This window comes from Arvicanthis niloticus, chromosome 3 (genome assembly GCF_011762505.2).
Source record: "Arvicanthis niloticus isolate mArvNil1 chromosome 3, mArvNil1.pat.X, whole genome shotgun sequence".
Taxonomy (NCBI): domain Eukaryota; kingdom Metazoa; phylum Chordata; class Mammalia; order Rodentia; family Muridae; genus Arvicanthis; species Arvicanthis niloticus.
Window position 1 is genome coordinate 134,270,352 of NC_047660.1, and position 21,022 is coordinate 134,291,373.

Sequence of the window (21,022 nt, forward strand, 5' to 3'; positions counted from 1 at the left end):
ATCAGTGGTTATTCAAAGGGGCATGAAGAAAACAAACACCACGAAATCAACAGTATGACAGGAATCAGTACACACACATCAGCAGTAGCTAAGTATCAGTGATGTCAGCTCCCCAGTCAAAGACACAGCCGACTCTGTTCAGACGGGACCCAGCATTGCTGCTTCCAAGAGACACCCATTACGAGTGGAGGTAGAGATGTTACGGTGACAGGGTGCCTGCAGCCGTTCAGTCCACACAGACAGGAAACAACAGACCCACAAAGAAGATCTCATCATACTGATAGGGGAACAGTCCATTGAGAAGACAGTATAGCTCTAAACACACATACAGCAATCTTGCTGCACCTAATTTCACAAAACAAATGCTACTAGACTTAAACCCTAACACATTAATAGTAAGTGACTTTATCACCCCACTTTCACCAAAGGACATACCACCTAAAAAATAAAACAGAAATTATTGGGTCTAAACAACATCAAATGGGCCTGCTATCTGCAGAATATTGAACCCACACACTAGAGAGAACACATTCTTTTCAGTAGCCTATGGAATTTTGCCCCAAGTAGGCCATATTTTGTGATCCAATGCAAGTCTCAACAAATAAAAGAAAATTGAAGTAATTTCTTATGCTCTTTCTAACCACAATGGAATAGAACTAATAATCAACTGTGGTAGAAAATATACAGGGTCTTAGAAGCCCAACTGCACCCTGTTGAGTGATGATTGGATCACAAAGGAAATAAATTACGAAAATTGTATGAGAATGAAAATATAACATGCCCAAGTCTATGAGAAGCTAGGTAACACTAAGAGGATAGTTTATAATTACTTAGTGAGTTTTGGCAAGCCCTTCCAGAATGGTAGAGGCGGCCATTAGAGCCATAAATTGAAGGTAAGATGAAGCAGATAGGCTATGAAGAAATGACGAGATTACACGTATACAGCTTTTCTTAAACAAAACAAAACCAGAGCTGGAGACTGTGAGGTTTATTTGTAAGATGGAAGATACTAGACCAGGATCGTGAAGGATGGAATTATTGTAGGTGAACTAACAACAACATTCACTAAGCACTTAGCACACCGCTGCACCCTTCTGACACAGGTTTAAATCATCTCATTATGAACTGATGTGGCCACTTCATAAAGGAAAATACATACCAAGGTAACATGGTCACTGTGTAGTAAGTAGTTCCAGGCATTTGAACTGCATGTACTCAGCCACTTAGTCCTGCAGCTTCCCGAGATGGTACCAGGAGAGAGCTGTGGAACCCCTTCTCAAGAAAAGCTCTTGGGACGGCAAAGGAGGTGTGGACTGGGATGTAGGCATGACGGAACCCTCAAAAGGAAGGTGTCCCTCCCTATAGTCTTGAAAAGGAGAAGAGACTAGAGGCCACATCAGCTGCAGGGATCTTGATGCAAAAACAGCATGTCAGAAAGGTTCCCTTTTCCTAATGACGGTTAAGTCCTTACCTGATTGTGATAGAAGCAGAGAGTGAGTGAGAATAGAAGTTGAGAAAGTTGAAATAGTTAATCATTACCTTGAGAATGGGGAAGACATAGACCATGGGCAGTTTTCTTTGCCTGTTTGAGACAATTCTAAGTTATGAATTTTAAATGAAAATGTTCACACTCCTAAATTTTCCAATAGGAAACCAAGGATGCAAGTAGTGTGGGGAATTTGCTAGAATAGTATAAAGGTTTGAAGGCTGAAAGCATTTTCCAGAGCAAGTGGCCATCTCAGAGCCTGGCCGGAAAAAGAACATAATGTCAACACCAGTAGAGACACTCACGGGATGCACCAACCTGAGCAGCAGCAAAGATGTGATCTATGGGCTTGCTGGAGCAAGTTGGAGGTGGTTTGAAGTGAGCTGTCTGTAGGGGTCTAGACTCTGAGTGTTGTGATCAGCATTGCCATTGTGAAAGGCCAAGGTGGACAGAGGAGAGAGCACAGGAACAAGGGTCCACACTTAATCCATCCACTCTTTGTTTCAGGAAGGTCATGACTTTCATGAAGGTGTTAGAGCTGGTAAGTGACAGGTGTCTGTACTGCTTGACTGTTGGGAGGCAGATGTGAGCATTCTGTTAACTTCAATGGATGTTTTAGTGCTTTAGTGCAAATTATACTTTTAGAATGCTCTCTCTCTCTCTCTCTCTCTCTCTCTCTCTCTCTCTCTCTCTCCCCACCCTCCCTCCCCCTATCTCTGTCTCCCCCCCCCGTGTGTGTGTAACATAGGAATATCTCTCTCTTTCTCTCTCTCTCTCTCTATCTCTCTCTCTCTCTCTCCCTCCCTCCCTCCCTCCCTCCCTCTCTCTCTCTCTCTCCCCCCCCACCCTCCCTCCCTCTGTCTCTGTCTCCCACCCCCCGTGTGTGTGTAACATAGGAAGGTATCTCTAAAACTGTTTCACATTCATATCTCAGCACTATTCTCTGATGTGTGTTTGTGTCAGACCCTTCCTGTACACAGCTACTGCTCTCTCATGTTTGTGTCAGGCCCTGCCCTTCTGCTCATGGAATCTTGTAACTTGTAACTATGCCCTGCTGTTTTTAAAAGGTGTATCCATTCTGAACCAGAGGGCTCTCAGCTGTCCCTCCCTCCTCCTTCCTTTGTGCTGTTCTGGTATGAGTGGGCAGTGTCTGAGCCTACCACCCACCTCCTTGATGTGTAGGCAGTTAGCATCACTGGGCGAGTGCAAGGGACATTATACTTTACATTTTCACTCATCTCAAGGCAGCAATTTAGAAAAAGGATGTTATTTTTCTCTAGCAAATTTGTAACCATTCTTTTTATGAATAGTTCTTAGGTTTATAAAGAGCTATTGTTCCTTCTATAAAATGAGTTGTTTTCTTTTGGATAAATGTTTCATGTCTTTTCCTGCCTCTGCTTCCCAACCTGACCAATTTTCTTTTTATTAATCATTTTAATGGAGTGTTTGTGCTTGTGCCTGTGTGTGTGCAAGTTCTCCCACTGACCTATATACTCTCTAACCCCAGAAAATTTTCTCTGAGTAAAAGAGTCTGTCTTTTACACCCTGAGATTTGGTAAATTCCTATTGTTACTGTAGAATTCTCTCAATTTGTAGCATGATGTACCAGTGAACATAGGGTGTAGTCATTTTGGAAGACTCATGGGGTTGAGTCCAAGCTGGTGGCTGTATGGATTAAAACAGTATGCATCTTTTCTACTAATTCCCTATGGGTTTTTGATGCATGCAGGTCAAAATTGTGGTCCCTGCTCTCAGGAGATTTATACTGCTTAAGAGTTATTACTAAAGTATTTGTTAACTATGCAAATACAAAATATATTTAGATATTTTAGATAAATATTTTCAGTTACTTAAGGAAAAAGGAGTTGAAGTCAGTCAACATTGGAATGTTGAATTGAAAAGCAAGTACCTGTGGAATGTGGTGGTGCACACCTTTAATCCCAGCACTCAAGAAGCAGAGCCATATGGATCTCTGTGAGTTCCAGGCCAGCTAGAACCACAAAATGGAGATACTTGTTTCCAAAATAAAAACAAAAAAGTACCAACAATAACAACATCAACAAAAAACAAATACCAAGCTGCTTTTATTTCTAAAATTGAAAAACAACTTTTATCATGAGATAAGGTTTTATTGTATAGGTCAGGCTAGTCAGCTTCCTGAGTGCTGGGATCACTGCCATGCACCACCAGGCCTGGCTCAAACTACTTTTTTTTTTTTTTTTTTTTTTTTTTGTGAGAGAAAAAATGTTGCCTCTTGTTTCCACATAGACTCTTATTCAGAGAGCAACATCTGTTCTGGGTAAAACTCTTTAGTATTCTTGCTGCAATTTGCTAACGCTAACCATAAAAAATATGTCAGCAAATTAGATAAAATAATTTAGCAAATTAGGGAGATGATTGTTAAACATTCTTACATTTAACATCTAGGATGAACTGCTTTCTGGCTACAGAAGATAAAAATGAACTATGTTCGCAGAGCCAAGGGTTTGAAGCCCTGGTCCTGCTGCACTGTACTTCCTGCACAGACAGCACTTGTAACCTCCCAGGAGCACACGAAGCACAGATTTGCTTGGTGCGCTCTCCTGTGTCCTTTGATAGAATCTCAAGGAGGTAGACAGTGCCAGCCAGATTCTATAGAAAAATGGCCCAGGACTAGTCTTTTTGGCTAAGAAATACAAGCTTTAGGTTGGAAGGTTGGAAATCACCCATTTCTGATTTGCTTCAGAATCCCACAGCAGACAAACATACAGCATCCCATAGAAAGCTGGTTGCATATCCATAAGTCCCCAGCTGTCTCAAAACTAAACAAAACACTTCTCCAGTATCCACATTTAACTGTGTATAAAGCTTTCTCTAGCCAACAAGACATCCTGCTCCTTGGTTCCCAGATTACTGCTCCAAATGCCTAATGCTCCAGACTGAATTTGGGTTTTTCTAATTGTCTATAGAATATATGTATTTAAGGATGGGAATATAGCCTAGTGACAGAATGCTTGCCCAGGGTACATGAAGCCCAAGGTTTAATTCCTCTATTACCACCACCAAACAACAAAGCAAACTCATTCCCCCACTCCCTTCATTAAAGTTATATCTATTAGGCATGTCTGAGGTGTGCTGCCGTAACAGTGCTTTCCTCACTGTTTTCAAGTGTAGATACACGAGTACTTATAGGTCACATGGACTTGTGAGGAACAGCATGGAACTTCTGCACACCCTTCATCCAGGCTCTTGAATAGCATGTGTGTAACTGTAGTGCGCTAACACTAGAAAATAAGCATTCTCTTTATCTTTTAAAGTACTTATAGATTTACTCACACTTAGAATCCTCTGGGGATAGATTGTGGCTATCCTGAGTGATGTCGATACTGAAATATGAATAGATTTGGCGATTACCTAATGTAGTCTGGTGGTAGCTGTTTTAATTCAGAGCTATCTATACTAGAGGATTTGATAGAAGGGCAATGTCTACATTTAATTATGTATAAAATCTCCTTTCCTCTACCTAAAGTAATTAATTTTCCTCTCAAAACCTGGTTAAAAGCCTGGCCCTGTCCTCTTACCTGTACCAATACTATGTTTAGCTATCTGTAACATGGAGATTTTATTTATAGTTTTTTCTGAGGATAGGAGAGGAATGTTTGAGCTGCCAGATTGGTTCATTCAGTTTTATTAAATCATAAACTTTACAGAAAAAAATGTGCTATAGAAAAATATGCCTAGTAAGATACAGTTGTTAGTTTAGTAATTAAATCTGGTAATAGCAGAAAAAGATGTGCTAATGTCTCTACCTTTTTTTGACAGTTCTCATTGACAAAGACCAGACTCCAAAATGGAAACCAGCTGATCTAAAAGATGTTACTGATGAAGATTTGAATAGTTATTTTAAATCTCTGGGAAGCAATGACTTGAAATTCTGAGGTTTATTTTAGAGCAAGCATCAGCACACCAAGCACAGAGGCCAGGCCTCACATCTTGCCCATTTTCATGCAGCCTGCAAGCTGGAAATGGTTTTCTCATTTTTAAATGATTGGGAATTCTAATGTTTCATAATACAGTGGTGGCCCAAAGTTTAAGCACCAGTGTTTATAACTTTTCATGCTATAACAGCTGAGGTTCAAACACTAATGTTTTATGGAACTCTCTGCACTGTAGCGGAGCTTGTTCTCTAGGCTGCCTCTCTATGTGGCCACGGCACAGGCTCTGTGACCCGCAGCACCTCAGGTAAAGTTTCTACTGTGATCTTCATCAGAAATGGTTTGCTGGTCCCTGGTTTAGAAGAAATTTTCAAGAGCTCCAGAGAATCTTGAGTTTATTTCTCATTAAGATGTTAACTTTTACTTCTAGTTCATATATTAATTAACCAACTTATGTACAGATTATCAAAAATAAAGATCCTGAAATTTGAAGGGGGTATGTTAGTGCTTTATAAATTTTCCTTCTCTAAACATGAACGTATTTTAAAACAATACTGTAGCAGAAGAATTACTTTGTAAACATTAAAAAAATCTCATGCAAAAAAAGAAAAAGGTTGTATAAAGTTCTCCAGAATGCTAAATAACTAATCCTTAGCCTTTCCCAGTCAGCAGAACCCGCGCCCCAGGTAGAAATGAAAAGACTATTTTTATTTGCAGTATTTACTAACTTGAAAAAATGAGGAATCAAAGTAATTGGAAGTTGACAGGATTTGCAGGCATATACATTTGCACCATCTGCCTGCAGAGCCGTAAGAGAGCACTGGACCCCGAGCTTGAAGTTAAAGGTGATTATGAGTTGCCATGTGTGTGTGCAGGGAACTGAACTCAGGTCCTCTGGAAGAGTAGCCAGAGCTCTAAACTACTGAGCCATCTCCCCAGCCCCTGACAGAAGAACATTTAAGGTATGCAAGAAACATCAGAGAATTCCAGACTGAGGACCTTACATTTCTAAGTCAGAATAATTTCTATATTAGAGTCAGCTAATCATGTATTTTTTAACTTGTTATAATTTCTCCTTTATCCCAGGCTCCTAAAAACTAAGAGAGTTAAGAACAGAACTGAAAGGAGCAGTGGGCTTGTGCCTGCACCTCCATCCTGCACTCCCGGAGGTGGCTCCATCCCATAGGGTATTGCTTTTACATGTTCTAAGCTCCTCATCTACTTGTCATAAGGATGTTTTCTCCAAATGTTAAGAACGTGTCTGAAACAATGCTGTGGTACTGACAGTGTTTTACATTTAGTTCTCAACACTCCTAGATTAGACCTTAATAGCCCAAGAGCTTGTCTGTACAGGCACACGTTCATTCACTTTGCACATGAACAATACAAAATAGTCTGTATTTGTTAGCAATACAGAATAGAGTTTTTATGTGAAACGTCAGTGGAACCACACCAAAAAGTATTTGCTTCTATTAAATGAGGACGGACAGATAATTGCAATTAGACTTTTATTATAGTTACAAAAAAAAAAAAAAAAAAAAAACCCAAACCAAAAAAAAAAAAAAAAAAAAAAAAACCAACAAAATCATTTTCACAAAAATATTTGGGAAAAATTTTTTTTCACACTTCAGAATTAAGTCCTCCAGTGAAGGGAGTTTGCCAACAAAACTTGAGTTTTGGGACTAAAGTGACAGCTAATTCTTTAGAGCTGGTGTTTATGGCTCGGAGGAAGAAACACCTGGCTTGTTGGGTCATTTAGATGCTCTATTTGTATAGATATTACAGGTACATTACTGTTTTTTGACATCATTTGTTATGTCTAACTTCTGGTTTCCAAAATAATATAATTCAGAAGTGTACTGTCCCATCTCACCAAATGCCAATAGTGGTTGATTAGGATGTACATATCATGTGATTTCTGTACACTTTTAATGCTTGAGACAGCTTGATACAAATTCCTTTGGGCTTAAGATAATCATGTTTGTCTCCTTCAAAATTGTGCTTTAAGCGATAATAACCATAGGTAGATTGTAAAGAACTGATAAGGCAACTAAGAAGGGAGGATTCTAGCATCCAAGGCCTGTAATCAAAAGGCAGTGGTACCAGAGAGACAGCAGGAATGGGTGGTGAAGCGCACTGGCATTTTGAGAGTCTCAGTAAGCAAGGAATTGGTCATGTTTTCCTCTGTTGATCTACGTCTGCAGTTGCCACTGGGAGGTCATGTGCCTTTAGACTAATATTCCACATGTGCCTGTTCAGTAGCTAAGGAGTTGTTCAGTGTTCTGTTTATGGGTCCCTCCTTCTCACTCCTCTCCTCCTTAATGAAAGACCTCAAATGAGGCTCAGTTATTTGAATGTAAAGGCATGAGAGAAGGCTGATTCCTCATTACGGGTTCCTAATTCTCATCGAGGCCAAACTATAGCCTGATACTGTCTAGTGTGGTATGGAGTTTGTTCAACTGTTTCATCATACACAGTTCTTCCAGTACTTACTATGTAAGCCTTTTTGTTCCTTGTTCACGGGCTGATATACATCCTATATATTTTAAAGTAGGTCTCTTAGAAGATGTGTGTGTGTGTGTGTGTGTGTGTGTGTGTGTGTATCCTCGCTTGCCTCAGAGTGAGGGGACGGTGCTTACTTTCATGAAGAAACTGTTCATCATAGTTGCTTAAACTATAGTTGTAAAACACAGGGGCATCAGGCAGCAGAGAGCTGACCGCTAGCTAGATGTGGACTGGGCAGGCTCCACCCTTGGACAAAGAAGAAACTGAAGTTGAAATACTCAACCCATACTCACTTGCCGATATCTCTGTGTAGACTATGTCTTCGTGTTCTGACCAACAGATATTATTTTATATACTTAATTATGTTTGTTAAATTACAAGAAACTTTGCAATAGACATCTTCATATGAGAACCGATTGAATGAGAAACATCATGACCTAGGAGCTTTGGCCTGCATCATCAGTATAGACATTGGAAACTGTACTGTTCTATGGACTACAGAGTATACTTGTGGAAGGCATAAGAGCAGGAGTGGTTGCTTGCGGTTCTGTAAGCTGGCCAGTTGCAGTGTAGAAGAGCACTGCGAGCGGCAGAGCACTGTGTGCGGCAAAGCACTGGGACTCCCAGGGTTTATTGAAACTAACAGAATGAACAGGTGTTTGGAAGGAAACTGAATGATGGCTGTCACTCATTTTAACAACCTCTCTGCTCCTAAAACTTGGAGAATTCACACTGTTTGACATACGTTTCGATGTATTACTATAAAACTAGAGGCAGCATTTCTCACGACGGATAAAGTCAAGTGCTTATTTAGCTCACAATGATACCAAAGCCTTTCTTCAATGGCTTTGGATTTCAAGAATGCTGATAAACTGTATCCTTGAAGGATTGGTATAGATGGGCCCCATTTCCTTTTGCTCGGTGTTTACCACAGCTTGGTGATGACTCTAGGCACTTAGTCCTCTTCTATTGACTTGATCTAAGTCTTCTGTTACTGTTGAGCTTTAAACAGTTAAGATTTAAAAAATAAAGCATATGATAGTTTTGTAAATGCCTAATTTTAACACTTCTACAATATGGCTGAAGTATTCTGTGGGCATGCATGACTGCTAAAACCCACACAAGTTCTCCATTCAGGAGAAGAGTATGTGGTTAAGAGTGTTCTGAGGGCATGAGTGACTACTAAATCCCACACAGGTGCTCCCTTTGGGAGGAGTCTAGGAGAATTGTAAGTCCTCTTTTACCATCTACACAGCCGATACCCCTGTACCAACACGGCAGTGAGACTTTATACATAGTTAGCCATGAAAACCAGGTTCAAATTTTCACCTTGCAGACTAAATTTCTGTCATTTTTAAGATTTACTGAATAAGCCGGGCAGTGGTGGCACACACCTTTAATCCCAGCACTTGGGAGGCAGAGGCAGGCGGATTTCTGAGTTCAAGGACAGCCTGGTCTACAGAGTGAGCTCCAGGACAGCCAGGGCTACACAGAGAAACCCTGTCTCAAAAAACCAAAAAAAAAAAAAAAAAAAAAAGATTTACTGAATAAAAGGTACCAAAGAGCTTCTTTTTCAATGTGATAAACTGTCATGACTTCTGTAAATGATCTTTTAAAGATGGCTGTAACATGCAAAGTGTAAATCATCCAGTAACAGCTGTGGCGTGACCCTGAGACTAAGGGTGGTTGCTACCCTTTCCATCTACAAAAATAGATTTCCTACTAAGGACACTCAAGGCAGCCCTCTCCTCTGGTGGTTTTCTAATGGTAGGTTACAAGTGTCAGGGAGTGGGCAGTCCCTGACACAAGTGGTCTTGACAACAGGGATGCTGCGCGTGGTTCGCTATGGCTGGAGTTCTGTTCCTTGCTTTTTTTTTTTTTTTTTTTTTTTTTTTTTTTTTTTTACATTTTAAGGAAACTCTTTTTTATGTTCTGGGTGGGTTTTTTTTGTGTTTGTTTTTGGTTTTTTTTTTTTTTTTTTTTGTATAAATTAACAAAAGTACTCATTTTAAAGTAAACCTCTTAAAATAACCATTTGGAACTTGGGCACTTCTTATTCAACATTTTCTTTGGTGTTGTCATTCATGCCCCAGGAAGAGCATGGTATGACAGACAGCTAATGGCTGGGTGGCACAAGACCTCTTTCCAGGCCCTCTGTGACCAAAATTTGAGATCAAGCAAATATACATTGATGTTAAAATAGTAGAACTACTTAAAATCATATTTCATCATAAGCATCCCTACACTATCACAGACATGGTTTAACATCCAGTTGCAATTTGAAAACGTATGTATTTAACTAGCACCGACTACATCCAGAGCACAGTTGAGTATCATCAGTCAATGGTGGTGTCAGAGCCCTCACTCTCGATGTATGGGATGTTGTAGTATTGGATGTTTTCACACGCCCATTGCTGCAAAGCATCCTCCACAATTTCATTGGCCAGACGGTCTGCAAATTCAAGGATCACGGCACCAATCACAGCACTGGCCTCTGGGGGTTTCTTCACTGCCTGAACTTGTTGTTGTTCATCTGGCGTCCTATATTGACAGCTGTCATCTGGCATAAAGGCCTCTTCACTCTCATGTAGCTTGTCAATGTCTAATGTGGTAGGAAATGGGAACGTTTCCTTTGACTTCATGCAGCCCATGATGGCAGGTGAAGGCAAGCTGTGTTAGTGAGGACTACTTCAAGAGCATCTTTGGAAAACAGTGCCGAGCTGTCCACACGGTGTTGACCCGGCCTCCCTCTCAGGCCCCTTTGGCAAGCACTGGTCCTTTTGACTATTCTTCACGTCTTGTGTTTACCTGTTAAGAGAAGGGAGTTTTCACTGTAAGGTTCTGTACAATGTAGAAGCTCTTAGTCCCTTGAAAGAAAAGTGAAGTTCTCAACAAACAACCTTACCAGCCAAAGCTGGAAAAATCACTCAGGAATGTCAGGACATTCAAACATTTTTTTCCTTGAAAATTTTATAAAACTAAATGAAATAAAATTTTACATTAGCAAGGGGTCATTCTTGGGCTGGATTCCCACAACCAGTTATTTTTTTTCCTTTTTAATTCTTTTACAGTTTATAAATATATAAGGTACTTTTGATCATATTCTCCCTATCATCCTCTTACTCCTTTATCCCATCAAACCACCAAATCCCTCCAACAAGTTCCTGCTTTTCAGGTGTTCTGTTGCTGTTTTTCTTGCTCCCCTCCCCTCTCTGCTGCTCCCTTCTTGTGTGTGTGTAGAAGTGCCACTGTATTCAATCAGGCTATACAGTCAATTCTTTAAAACAATGGTTCTCAGCCTTTGTAATTTAATACAATTCCTCATGTTGTGGTGACATAAAATTATTTTTGCTGCTACTTCATAACTATAATTTTGCTAGTATTATAAGTCAATAAATATTTGATATGCAACCCCTGTGAAAAGTAGTTTGACAATCCCCCAAAGGGTTGCAACCTCCAGGTTGAGAAACAGTGCTTCAAAATAACCATTTGAAATTTAGGCCTTTTTATTCCCCATTTTCTTTAGTGGTGCCATCTGTGAACAGCGAATGCACCCCAGTCTCAAGGAGCATTCATGTCAGGAGTATTGCTGTCAAGGAACCCAGTGCTTTAGACTCAAGGAAATGGCAAGGCCTTCCCTTGCTTGGAATAAGGATGTTGGCCATGTATGTAGAGGGTATCTCACTTGACCTTAGCTTTTCTGTACGTGTGTCTGTCGTTTCTTCATTCCCTACTGCCAAATGTCCAAAGCTGTGCAGGCTGAGGCAGCCACTACTGCCTCAGGAAGGTTCAAACAAACAGACAAACAATAAACAAATCAAAAAACCATGTTTCTATAAAGAAAGTTGACCAGAACACAACTCCTAAGTTGTGTGTGACTAAGTTTTGCTAACAGTGGTGAGCCTGCATAGTTAGAACAGCTTGCACCTGCAAAGTCTAAAATGCTTACTGGTTGGTCCTTGGCAGGAAGTGTCTGCCAATCCCTGATGCTTACTATTAAGGCTTCTTTAACCATATTATCTTCATCTTATTCTTACTTGGTGTTTAAACAGAAAATAGGCTGCTGTATACACACATTTGGATAATAACTTGAAAAAGTAATGGACTCAATTCTACAATCAAAATACATATGCTAATAGGTAGATTAAGAAACAAAATCTATGCTTCTGTTGTTTATAGGAAGCTCAGTTTTAGGAATGAGTTGAAAGGATGGAAAAAGTATTCCAAGCAGTGAGACCAAAAGGAAACAGGAATTGCCATCTAAATATCTGACAAAAATAAGACTTAAAAGCTAATTAGAAGAGACAAAAGGTATTTCATTCGTAATCAAGGCAACAATTAACCAAGAAAACATTACAATACTAAACATACACGTTCCAAACTCTGGTGCACGGAATTTCATTAAAAGCATACTGAAATTAAAGACAGATTAATACCAATCCAATAGTAGTAGGTAATTTCAATAACTCATTTTCTCCAATAGATATGTGATGTGAACAAAAATATAGAGAAACCTCAGACTTTTTTTTAATCAAGTGGACCTAATGTGTATAGGTTATTCTACCTAAACACTAAAAAATATGTATTCTATTCAGCAACCCCTGGAAGCTTCTCTAAATATACTACCATCCTAGAATATAAAACAAATCTTAAATTCAGAAAAAAATTAAATAATTTCCATGTGTCCTATTTGACTACTATACAATCAAACTTAAAACCGAGAGCGAACAAATTTGTAGTAAATGCAAAGCTCGTGGAACTCAAACAACTCAGTGGATGATGAACTGGCCCAAAGAGAAATCAAGACAATTTTTTTTAAATTTATGAAACTAAATGAAAATGAAAACACAACAAAATCTTTGGGATACATTAAAAATAGTTCCTTTTCAAGGAACTATTTTAACTATATGTGCCTACATTAAAAAAACATACAAATTACTTGAAACAACTCAAGAATTTAGAAAAACAAAAGACAAACCCAAATTCAGTAGACAGCAAGAAATAGCAAAAATTAATGAAATAAAAACAACATAAAGAATTAATGAACCTAAGAACTGGTTCTTTGAAATGATAAATGATAAACAAGATTGACATACTCTTGGCCCAACTTACAAAAAAAAAAGGATCAGAAATAAATAATAAAAATTTTATAACAGAATGTTTTCAAAACATGTACTCCATCGAGTTGGAAAATCTAAAAGAAACAGATTCTAAATACATCAACCCACCAAAGTTAAACCACAAAGAGATTAACAACCCCAAACACAGCAAATAAATAAACTGAAACAGTAGTAATAAGCTTTCTGACAAAAATAGAAAGAAAAAGGAAGGAAGGAAGGAAGGAAGGAAGGAAGGAAGGAAGGAAGGAAGGAAGGAAGGAAGGGGAAAAGAAAAAAGCATCCAGGCCAAATGAACTAAAAGCAGAATTCTATTTTATTTTCAATAATCTATAGCTAATACTTAAATTAAAAGGAGGAGGAGGAGGAGGAGAAACAAGAATTGATGGAACACGTCCAGATTCCTTCCTATGGAGTCAGTATTACCCAAATACCCAACCAGGTAAACGCACAAAACAAAAACCACAAACAAACCAAAAACCACAGATCAACTTCTCTGAAAAACACAATAAAATAATTGTGACTAGAATACAGACACATATCCAAAAGATCATCAGCCATCTAGGATCAAGTTGACTTTATCCTAGAAATTCAGGAATGATTCAACATACATAAGACAGTAAATGTAATAATAACTTATATATATATTATATATTATATATATATATATATATATATATATATATATATATATAGGCTTAAAATCATATAATCTCAATAGATACAGGGAAAAAAATGAGAAAATCCAACATACTTTCATGATAAATCCTAAAGAAACTAGGACTGTAGAAAACATAACAATGAAATCCCAATCAAAATACATCTTCAAAGGGGGTGGGGGGACATTCAAAACTTTATACAGAACCAGAGAAGACTCCAGATAGCCAAAGCAATCCTAACCAAAACTATCAGTGCTAGGGTATTTACCCTTCCACATTTCAAAATATTATAGAGCAATATTAATAAAGCACCCTGGTACTAGCACAAAACCATACATATAGACCAGGGTACAAAAGACCCAAACATGGTCTTTTTGGCCTCTTTGTCATACATTAGCCATCTGATAGTTGACAAAGACAAAGAGGCCAAAAACAAACACTGGAGAAAAGGCAGCAACATCAATGTTATGCTGAGAAAACGTGTCCACATACAAAAGAATGAAGTCAGACTAGTATCTATCATGCTACATAAAAATTAGCTTCAATTGAATCAAAGACCTGAATTTAAAACCTGAAATGCTAAAACTGTTAGAAGAAAGCATAGGCATTACCACACAAGGTATAAGGGTAGGAAAGGACTTTCTACGTAGGGCTCTGTTTGCTCAGGAATTAAGGCCAACAATTGACAAGTGGGACCTCATAAAACTAAAGAATGTCTGTGCACCCGAAGAAACAGTTGAGTGAAGAAGAAGCCCATGGAGAGGGGAGAATCTTCCAGATACACATCAGACAGAGGGTTAATAGGCGTAACATAAAAAGAAGGCAAAAACACCAAGGAATCAAAGAATAATGGGGCCGGCACTGGAGCAGACAGTTCTCAAAGCGTAAGTACCAAGAACAAGGTCTGGCAAAGGTCTTAAAGAACTAGACTGTACATGGCTTAGGTTTCTGAGCCATGACTTTAGGCAGTGCTTACGTCCTTTTCCCCGAAAGCCATATTGGCATGTAATTCCTCACATTACAGTATTTAAAGTGGGGATTCTGGGAAATAGTATTGGGGCAATACTCATATAAAGAAACCTCAAATTCCTGGCCCTTCACTGCCAAGAGAGGATGAAGCACAGAGGTGCCATCTGTGAATCAGAGCCCTTTGATTGCAGACTCTGATCTGCTGGTGACTGAAATGGTCTTTCCAGCATACAACTGTGAGAAATGTGTTCCTGCTGTTTATAAGCAGTCTGTGGTATTTGGTTGAAGCAGTCTGAACAGAATGGGGCACACATACAGCATATGTCTTAAGTGCTCATGTCTGTGATTAGAGCACAGAAGCATCCATAGACAACACATAAATAAGTGAGAAAGTCACATTCCAGTAACACTTCAGTTATAAAAAGGGACAGCCAGGCATCGGTGTGGGAAAAGCAGAAGTAGGCTCACATTAAGAATAAAATTGCCATCTAAATAACGATACCATAATCCAGACTCCATTCAAAAGATTCACAATAAGCAGCATCCAGTAATAAAAGGATTGCAAGTCATGCAGAGAAGTGAGAAAATGGCCTATGGTCAAGAAAAAAGGTAGCTGTTTGTCCTAGTTAGGGTTACTGTTATGATGAAACCTTATGATCCAGAGCAAGTTGGGGAGGAAAGTGTTTATTTGGCTTATACTTCCACATTGTAGTCCTTCATTGAAGCCAGGACAGTAACATGAACAGGGAGGAAATGTGGAGGCAGACACTGCTGCAGAGGGGTGCTGCTTACTGGTTTGCTCCTCATGGCTTGTTCAATCCTTGTTCTTATAAAACCCAGGACCACCAGCCTGAAATGGCACCACCCACAATGGGCTGGACCTCCCCATCAATTACTAATTAAGAAAATTACTACAGGCTTGCCTACAGCCCAAGCAAGCTTATGGGGGCGTTTTCTTAATTGAGGATCACTCCTCTCAGATGACCTTAGTTTGTGCAAAGTTGACACACTGCTATACCCCCAAATGGCACAGCATTTAAAATAACTTATCCAAACTTTTGAATAGCTAATGAAATATATTCAAGAACATAAAGGAAAGAGTGACCATAAAGATTAAACAGAATCTTGCCAGCAAAATTAACATTGTATAATAAAAACAAAAGAGAAATGGAGGAACAAAGAAGTACAGCATCTGAAGTGAGTAACCCAGGGACTTACTAAAATCTGAGAAATGAGAGGGAACCACTGAGAAGATATTATTTAATATCCAAGCTGTGAAGCACTAGATGCCTTAGACCCAGAGATGATAAGGGGGGAGCATAGGAAGGAAGGAAAGAAGGAAGGAAGGAAGGCAGAGGAGGAAGAGGAGGAGGAGGAGGAGGAGGAGGAGGAGGAGGAGGAGGAGGAGAAAGAGAGAGAGAGAGAGAGAGAGAGAGAGAGAGAGAGAGAGAGATTACTGAAAATGAAGTGAGCCAGCCCAGTGATACTTGTACTCAGGAGGCAGACGAAAAGATGCTGAGTTTGCAGCCTGCTTAGAAAACTCTCACCATGTCTTATAAAGGTTGTATACAAAGAAAGGGCTGGAGGAACAGCTTCATGTTAGAGTCTCCACTATCATATGAGCAGTTCAACCTCCAGCACCACCAATTCAAAAGGACAGCTAAAGCAAAGATAGCTGGCCACCTTCCACATAAGAAAAAACAGACTAAAACTCCTAGTTTCAAACAAATTATGGTTAGTCAAAAAACTAAAATCCCAAGAAGCAAGGCCTTCTAAACACAGCATGACTCACTGATGCACATAAATTCACAGACTGTGGTAGCGTGTGCACGGCCTGCAACAGGTCTGTACCAGACAAGGTGCCAATGCTGAGAGGAGAAGTGGATACAAGACCCCATGCTAGCCCAGAAGCTATCTCCAACTGATAACTACTCAAAGGTGAAAAGACAGTTTTCTCCAAATATATGGATAAATAAAAATAAGTAGATAAATAAAATACAAATTGAGCAAATATAGCTAACCAATTTTGGGCCAAGGCAGAAAAAATGAAGAAAGCAGTCTTCAACAAATAATCTAAGACATGAATGTACACATGCAAACAAACAAAATAAAATTAACTTAATTTTTTGTAGACTTAAAATCTAACATGCCTATCACAGCATAAAAAAAACCAACAACAACAACAACAAAAAACAAAACCCTATATATACCTTCGGGTTTGGTGGCGACCTTCTAGGTCTAACATTAAAGGCATAACCTATGAAAGATAGTTTGACCTCACTGGAATTAAAAGCTCTGCTCTTTAAAGACACTTAAATAAAATGAGAAGACCAGCTATAGACTTGGAGAAAACACTATAAAAGCTTTGACTAAGAACTACAATCCAAATATACAAAACCTCTTAAAACTCAATAAAAAAACTCAACAATCTAATCAATATTTGCAAAATATCACTGTACTGAGTAAGACGCACAGAAGGCAAGTAAGCATGTAAGAAAGTCATCACTATCACGTATCATTAGGGAACTACAAGTTAGAAGAGCAGCAAGATGCAGCATAACCAGCAGAGCAGTGAACAATCCAACAGTACCAGATGGGAGCAGAGATGTGGAACAGAATCCTGTGTGGTGCGGGTGGAACTATAAAACAAAGTCATCACTTTGGACAACAGTTTAGCTCCTGCTCACATAGTACACACACTCCCACTACAGGATCCAGTAACTTCACTGCTTGGCATTCATCCAAATGAGCTGAAAATGTAGGTCCACATAAAATCCATTGAGAATAAAACTCTCCAATGTCCTTTTCATAACTGCTTAGAAACAACCAGGATAATCTTCAGTTAATGAATGGGTACACTGTGGTCCACCTAGGTCCTGGGATAGTATTCAGTATTAAAAAGAAATGTGTTATCAAGCCAGCCTGAAAGACCATGTATTATATGACTCCAACTCTAAGGAATTTTAAGGGAAAAAAAGGCAGAGTTACAGGCATTATGGAGGCAGGTAGGATGGACAGGTTGAACACAGGTGATATTGGAGACAGTGAAAGTATTCTGTATGTTGCTATAATGATGGGTATACATGATTATACATGTGTCAAAACCCATGAATTATATAAAATCAAGAGTGAACCCTGATATAAAGTATCAGTGATATAAAGTGAACTTTGGGTGGCCATGATGTAGCAATACAGCTACATCTTGTGAAGCACATGTGTCACTGCATGGGGTGCTGACAGCCTGGGAAACTGGGTAAATGGATGCAGTCAGGGATGTGTGAGGATTCCTTGTCTCCTGCTGAATTATTCTGTGAACCTAAAACTCATCTTGAAATGTCTTTTCTGTTTATAAGACGTGTAGTTTAAACATAAATATGTGACTGATACCTTGAAAATACATGAAAAATGATAACTTGGCAGAACTAAAAGGAAAAAATAAGCCACAAGCATAGTTTGGAGATTTATATTGCTTAAGCAGAAATGGGTAGAATATCCAGAGACAAAACGAAGAATCTACACTTTAAACCTCATGGCCAGCCTGGGTCGACTGTCCCTGATGGAGCAGAGTGCACATAACTAAGGCAACCCTGCCACAAGCTTAAGGGCCATTCATTAGGGTGGACCAAATATGGGAGACTCTGCTCAAATATGGGAAACAGGTTTCAAGGCTTGAAATTCTACAGAATACAGTTCCCACTTGCCCTAGTATTAAAGTTTTAAAAATAATAAAGTATCCACAAAAGTCCCAAATATTTGGAAACTAGTCATTTTAAGTTGACCATGAGATGAAGATGAGGTTGTAAAGAACATTAAATATATTTTCAGCCCAATAAAAGCTACAATATATTAAAATTCTGAAATGAACCTTTAAATGTAAAATAAATTATGTAGATTTTAACCCTTGTAAACAGCAAATTAGATTGGTGACATAACTTTCACCTAAAGCTAAAACAGAAAAAGTAAATCCCAAGTAAGAAGGGCGTAAATGATAGAGAAAAGGGAAGAGGTCAGTAAACCAAAGTTGCCAGTACTGTCTGCTTAAAATGACCTAATAAAAGTGGTCATGGTGACAGGTGACTGAAATCCCACAGCTCAGGAGACAAAGCAATGGAATTCAGAGTTTGAAGCTATCATGGACTACACACAAGGAAATATTATCTAAAAAAATAATAATTAAGAAAACACAGCTAAAATCTGTCATGTAGGTGAACAGGCAGAAGGGTTCCAAAGGCCCAACGTTAACTCTAGGCTGGCTTATTGTTCTCCCATTTTATATCTTACTCTGCATCTTTCACAGGTCTCTATGAGGCAATCTACTTCAAGTTATAGCTGCGAAATGGGCTCTGCCTTGAATTAATGCAAATCTACACACACACACACACCCTGTAAATATAGATTTATATGGTATCAGTTCAATGTAAATATACTTAATAACGTGCTAATTCATTTTAAAAAAACATACTTAAAGGAACTATGGAGAGGGCTCAGTGAGTAAAAGTTCTTGCCACAGCAACTGTGAGGACCCAGGTTCAATGCCAGTACCACATACATAACAAAGGAGGGCGTGGTAAAGGTGCACCTGGTCTCCTGGCACTGGGGAGGCAGAGACTAGAGTCCTGAGACTTGCTGGGCAGTCAGTGTAGTTAAACCTGTGAGCTCCAGGCTCAGTGAGAAACTGTCTCAAAAAATAAGGTAGGAAGTGACTCGACCCAGTGTCTATCCCTGGGACATGAACACACACACACATACACACACACACACACACACACACACTACCTAAGTTCTTTTTAAAAATTATGTCACCGAGTTTGTAACATGTTTGTCATTATTTTTCTCCTAATATATACAATTTTTTTTGTTTTCATTTTTTTGTAAGATCCATGTAATTTCAATTTTAAATGGGGGGGGCATCTTTGTTCTCGGAATAAAAGAATCACTCACTGAGACTATAAATTTACAAAAGGATTGAATGACAAAGTTAAACCGACAGACTCCACCAAAATGTAAAAGCTAGGAAGTATAAATGCAGTTTTGTTCTCTCTGAAAGTACCCAACAGAGCACCATGGACTTCCCTCAGCAGCCTACAGCTCCTCACCCATAGAGCTCGCACTCTCGGTGAGACAGCTCCCGCACCCTCAGTTTCTCAGTGTTGGTAGAGAAAATGGCATTCCTCAGTGCCAGGACAATGTCTCAGATCCTGCAAGCCTGCTCCTTGGAAACCAGGTGTTTTGATTTTATTGTAAACAGAGGAGGCTGAACCTCAGACACAACGAAAATCAAGGGACGCTGTCCGTGCCAAGGACCTAGACCTGCTTTGGAGCAAAGCTGTTCCAAGTCACTCTCTTCCCCTTCTCCTCTGGAGTTTCTCCTAAACTTAGGGAACATCAAATTATTTGTTATTTTAAGTGGTAGATATCTTAAGATTATAATTATGAAAAGACATGTAATCCAGGATTGTCAGCAGCAGTTCTGGAGCTGGAAGTTAGAATTGTGGTGTGTCCTTTATCAGCTCAAAACCTCTCTCACTTGTCATGTCATTTAAGCAGGCACTGTCACCCTTAGCTTCAGGCTTTACTCTGGGTGACATAGGACTTTACCCAGCCACTCACCCTGAGTCTGTGGTGGGAATAAAATATGTCCATGTACTGCCTGGTTTTATGTCAACTTGACACAAGCTAGAGTCGTCAGAGAGGGAGGAGCCTCTGTTGAGAAAATGCCTCCACAGGATCCGGCTATAAGGTATTTTCTCAATTAGTGATTGATGTGGGCAGGCCCAGCCCATGTGGGTGGTGCCTGGGCTGGTAGTACTGGGTTCTACAAGAAAGTAGACTGAGCAACTCATGGGAAGCGAGCACCCCTCCATGCCCTCTGCATCAACTTTTGCCTCCAGGTTTCTTCCCTGCTTGAATCCCTGACCTGAGTATTTTGGTGATGAACAACAAAGTAAAGTGTAAGCTGAATGAACCCTTCATCCCCAACTTGCTTTTTGGTCATGGTGTTTAGTTGCAGCAAAGGGAACCCTAACTAAGACAGCCCTGGAACAAAATGAGATGTATCTTCTCACCAATTAGTTAAGAAAGAATGATCTAGAATCTCAGACCCAATTCTTAAGGCCCCTCGAGTCACGAGTCACATGTGTTACATACGCATGTGATAAGATCATTTTACAACACAATGCCTTTTAGCCATGGGGTTCTCAAGCACCATTCACTCAGGAGCCAGCAAAGAACTTTTTTTTCTTCCTCTCTAAATTTAATTTTACGCATTCTGTTACAAAGTGAAACCAATTCAGATACTTTAGAACAAGTAGGAGGTGCAAATAACAAGAGGAGATTAAGTGCCCAACATGCCCAGCTTCCAGGCAGCAGCCT

General features: G+C 39.4%; 2 protein-coding genes across 8 annotated transcripts in view; one reads left to right on the forward strand and one right to left on the reverse strand.

The window, feature by feature from the left end:
* The window catches only part of Hibch (3-hydroxyisobutyryl-CoA hydrolase), a 66,327-nt gene extending 60,435 nt beyond the window's left edge, over positions 1 to 5,892 (forward strand). For both annotated transcript variants that reach the window (XM_034499177.2, XM_076931935.1), the window contains exons 13-14: positions 1,994 to 2,027; positions 5,288 to 5,892. In XM_034499177.2, the coding sequence (XP_034355068.1) occupies positions 1,994 to 2,027; positions 5,288 to 5,403 (150 nt within the window). In that variant the 3' untranslated portion in view covers positions 5,404 to 5,892. The remainder of the gene's footprint in view (positions 1 to 1,993; positions 2,028 to 5,287) is intronic.
* Positions 5,893 to 10,177: 4,285 nt separating this feature from the next.
* The window catches only part of Akap19 (A-kinase anchoring protein 19), a 34,080-nt gene continuing 23,235 nt past the window's right edge, over positions 10,178 to 21,022 (reverse strand). For all 6 annotated transcript variants that reach the window (XM_076931937.1, XM_034498429.2, XM_034498430.2 and 3 more), the window contains one exon: positions 10,178 to 10,713. In XM_076931937.1, coding sequence (XP_076788052.1) covers positions 10,242 to 10,556 — 315 coding nt within the window. In that variant the 5' untranslated portion in view covers positions 10,557 to 10,713 and the 3' untranslated portion in view covers positions 10,178 to 10,241. The remainder of the gene's footprint in view (positions 10,714 to 21,022) is intronic.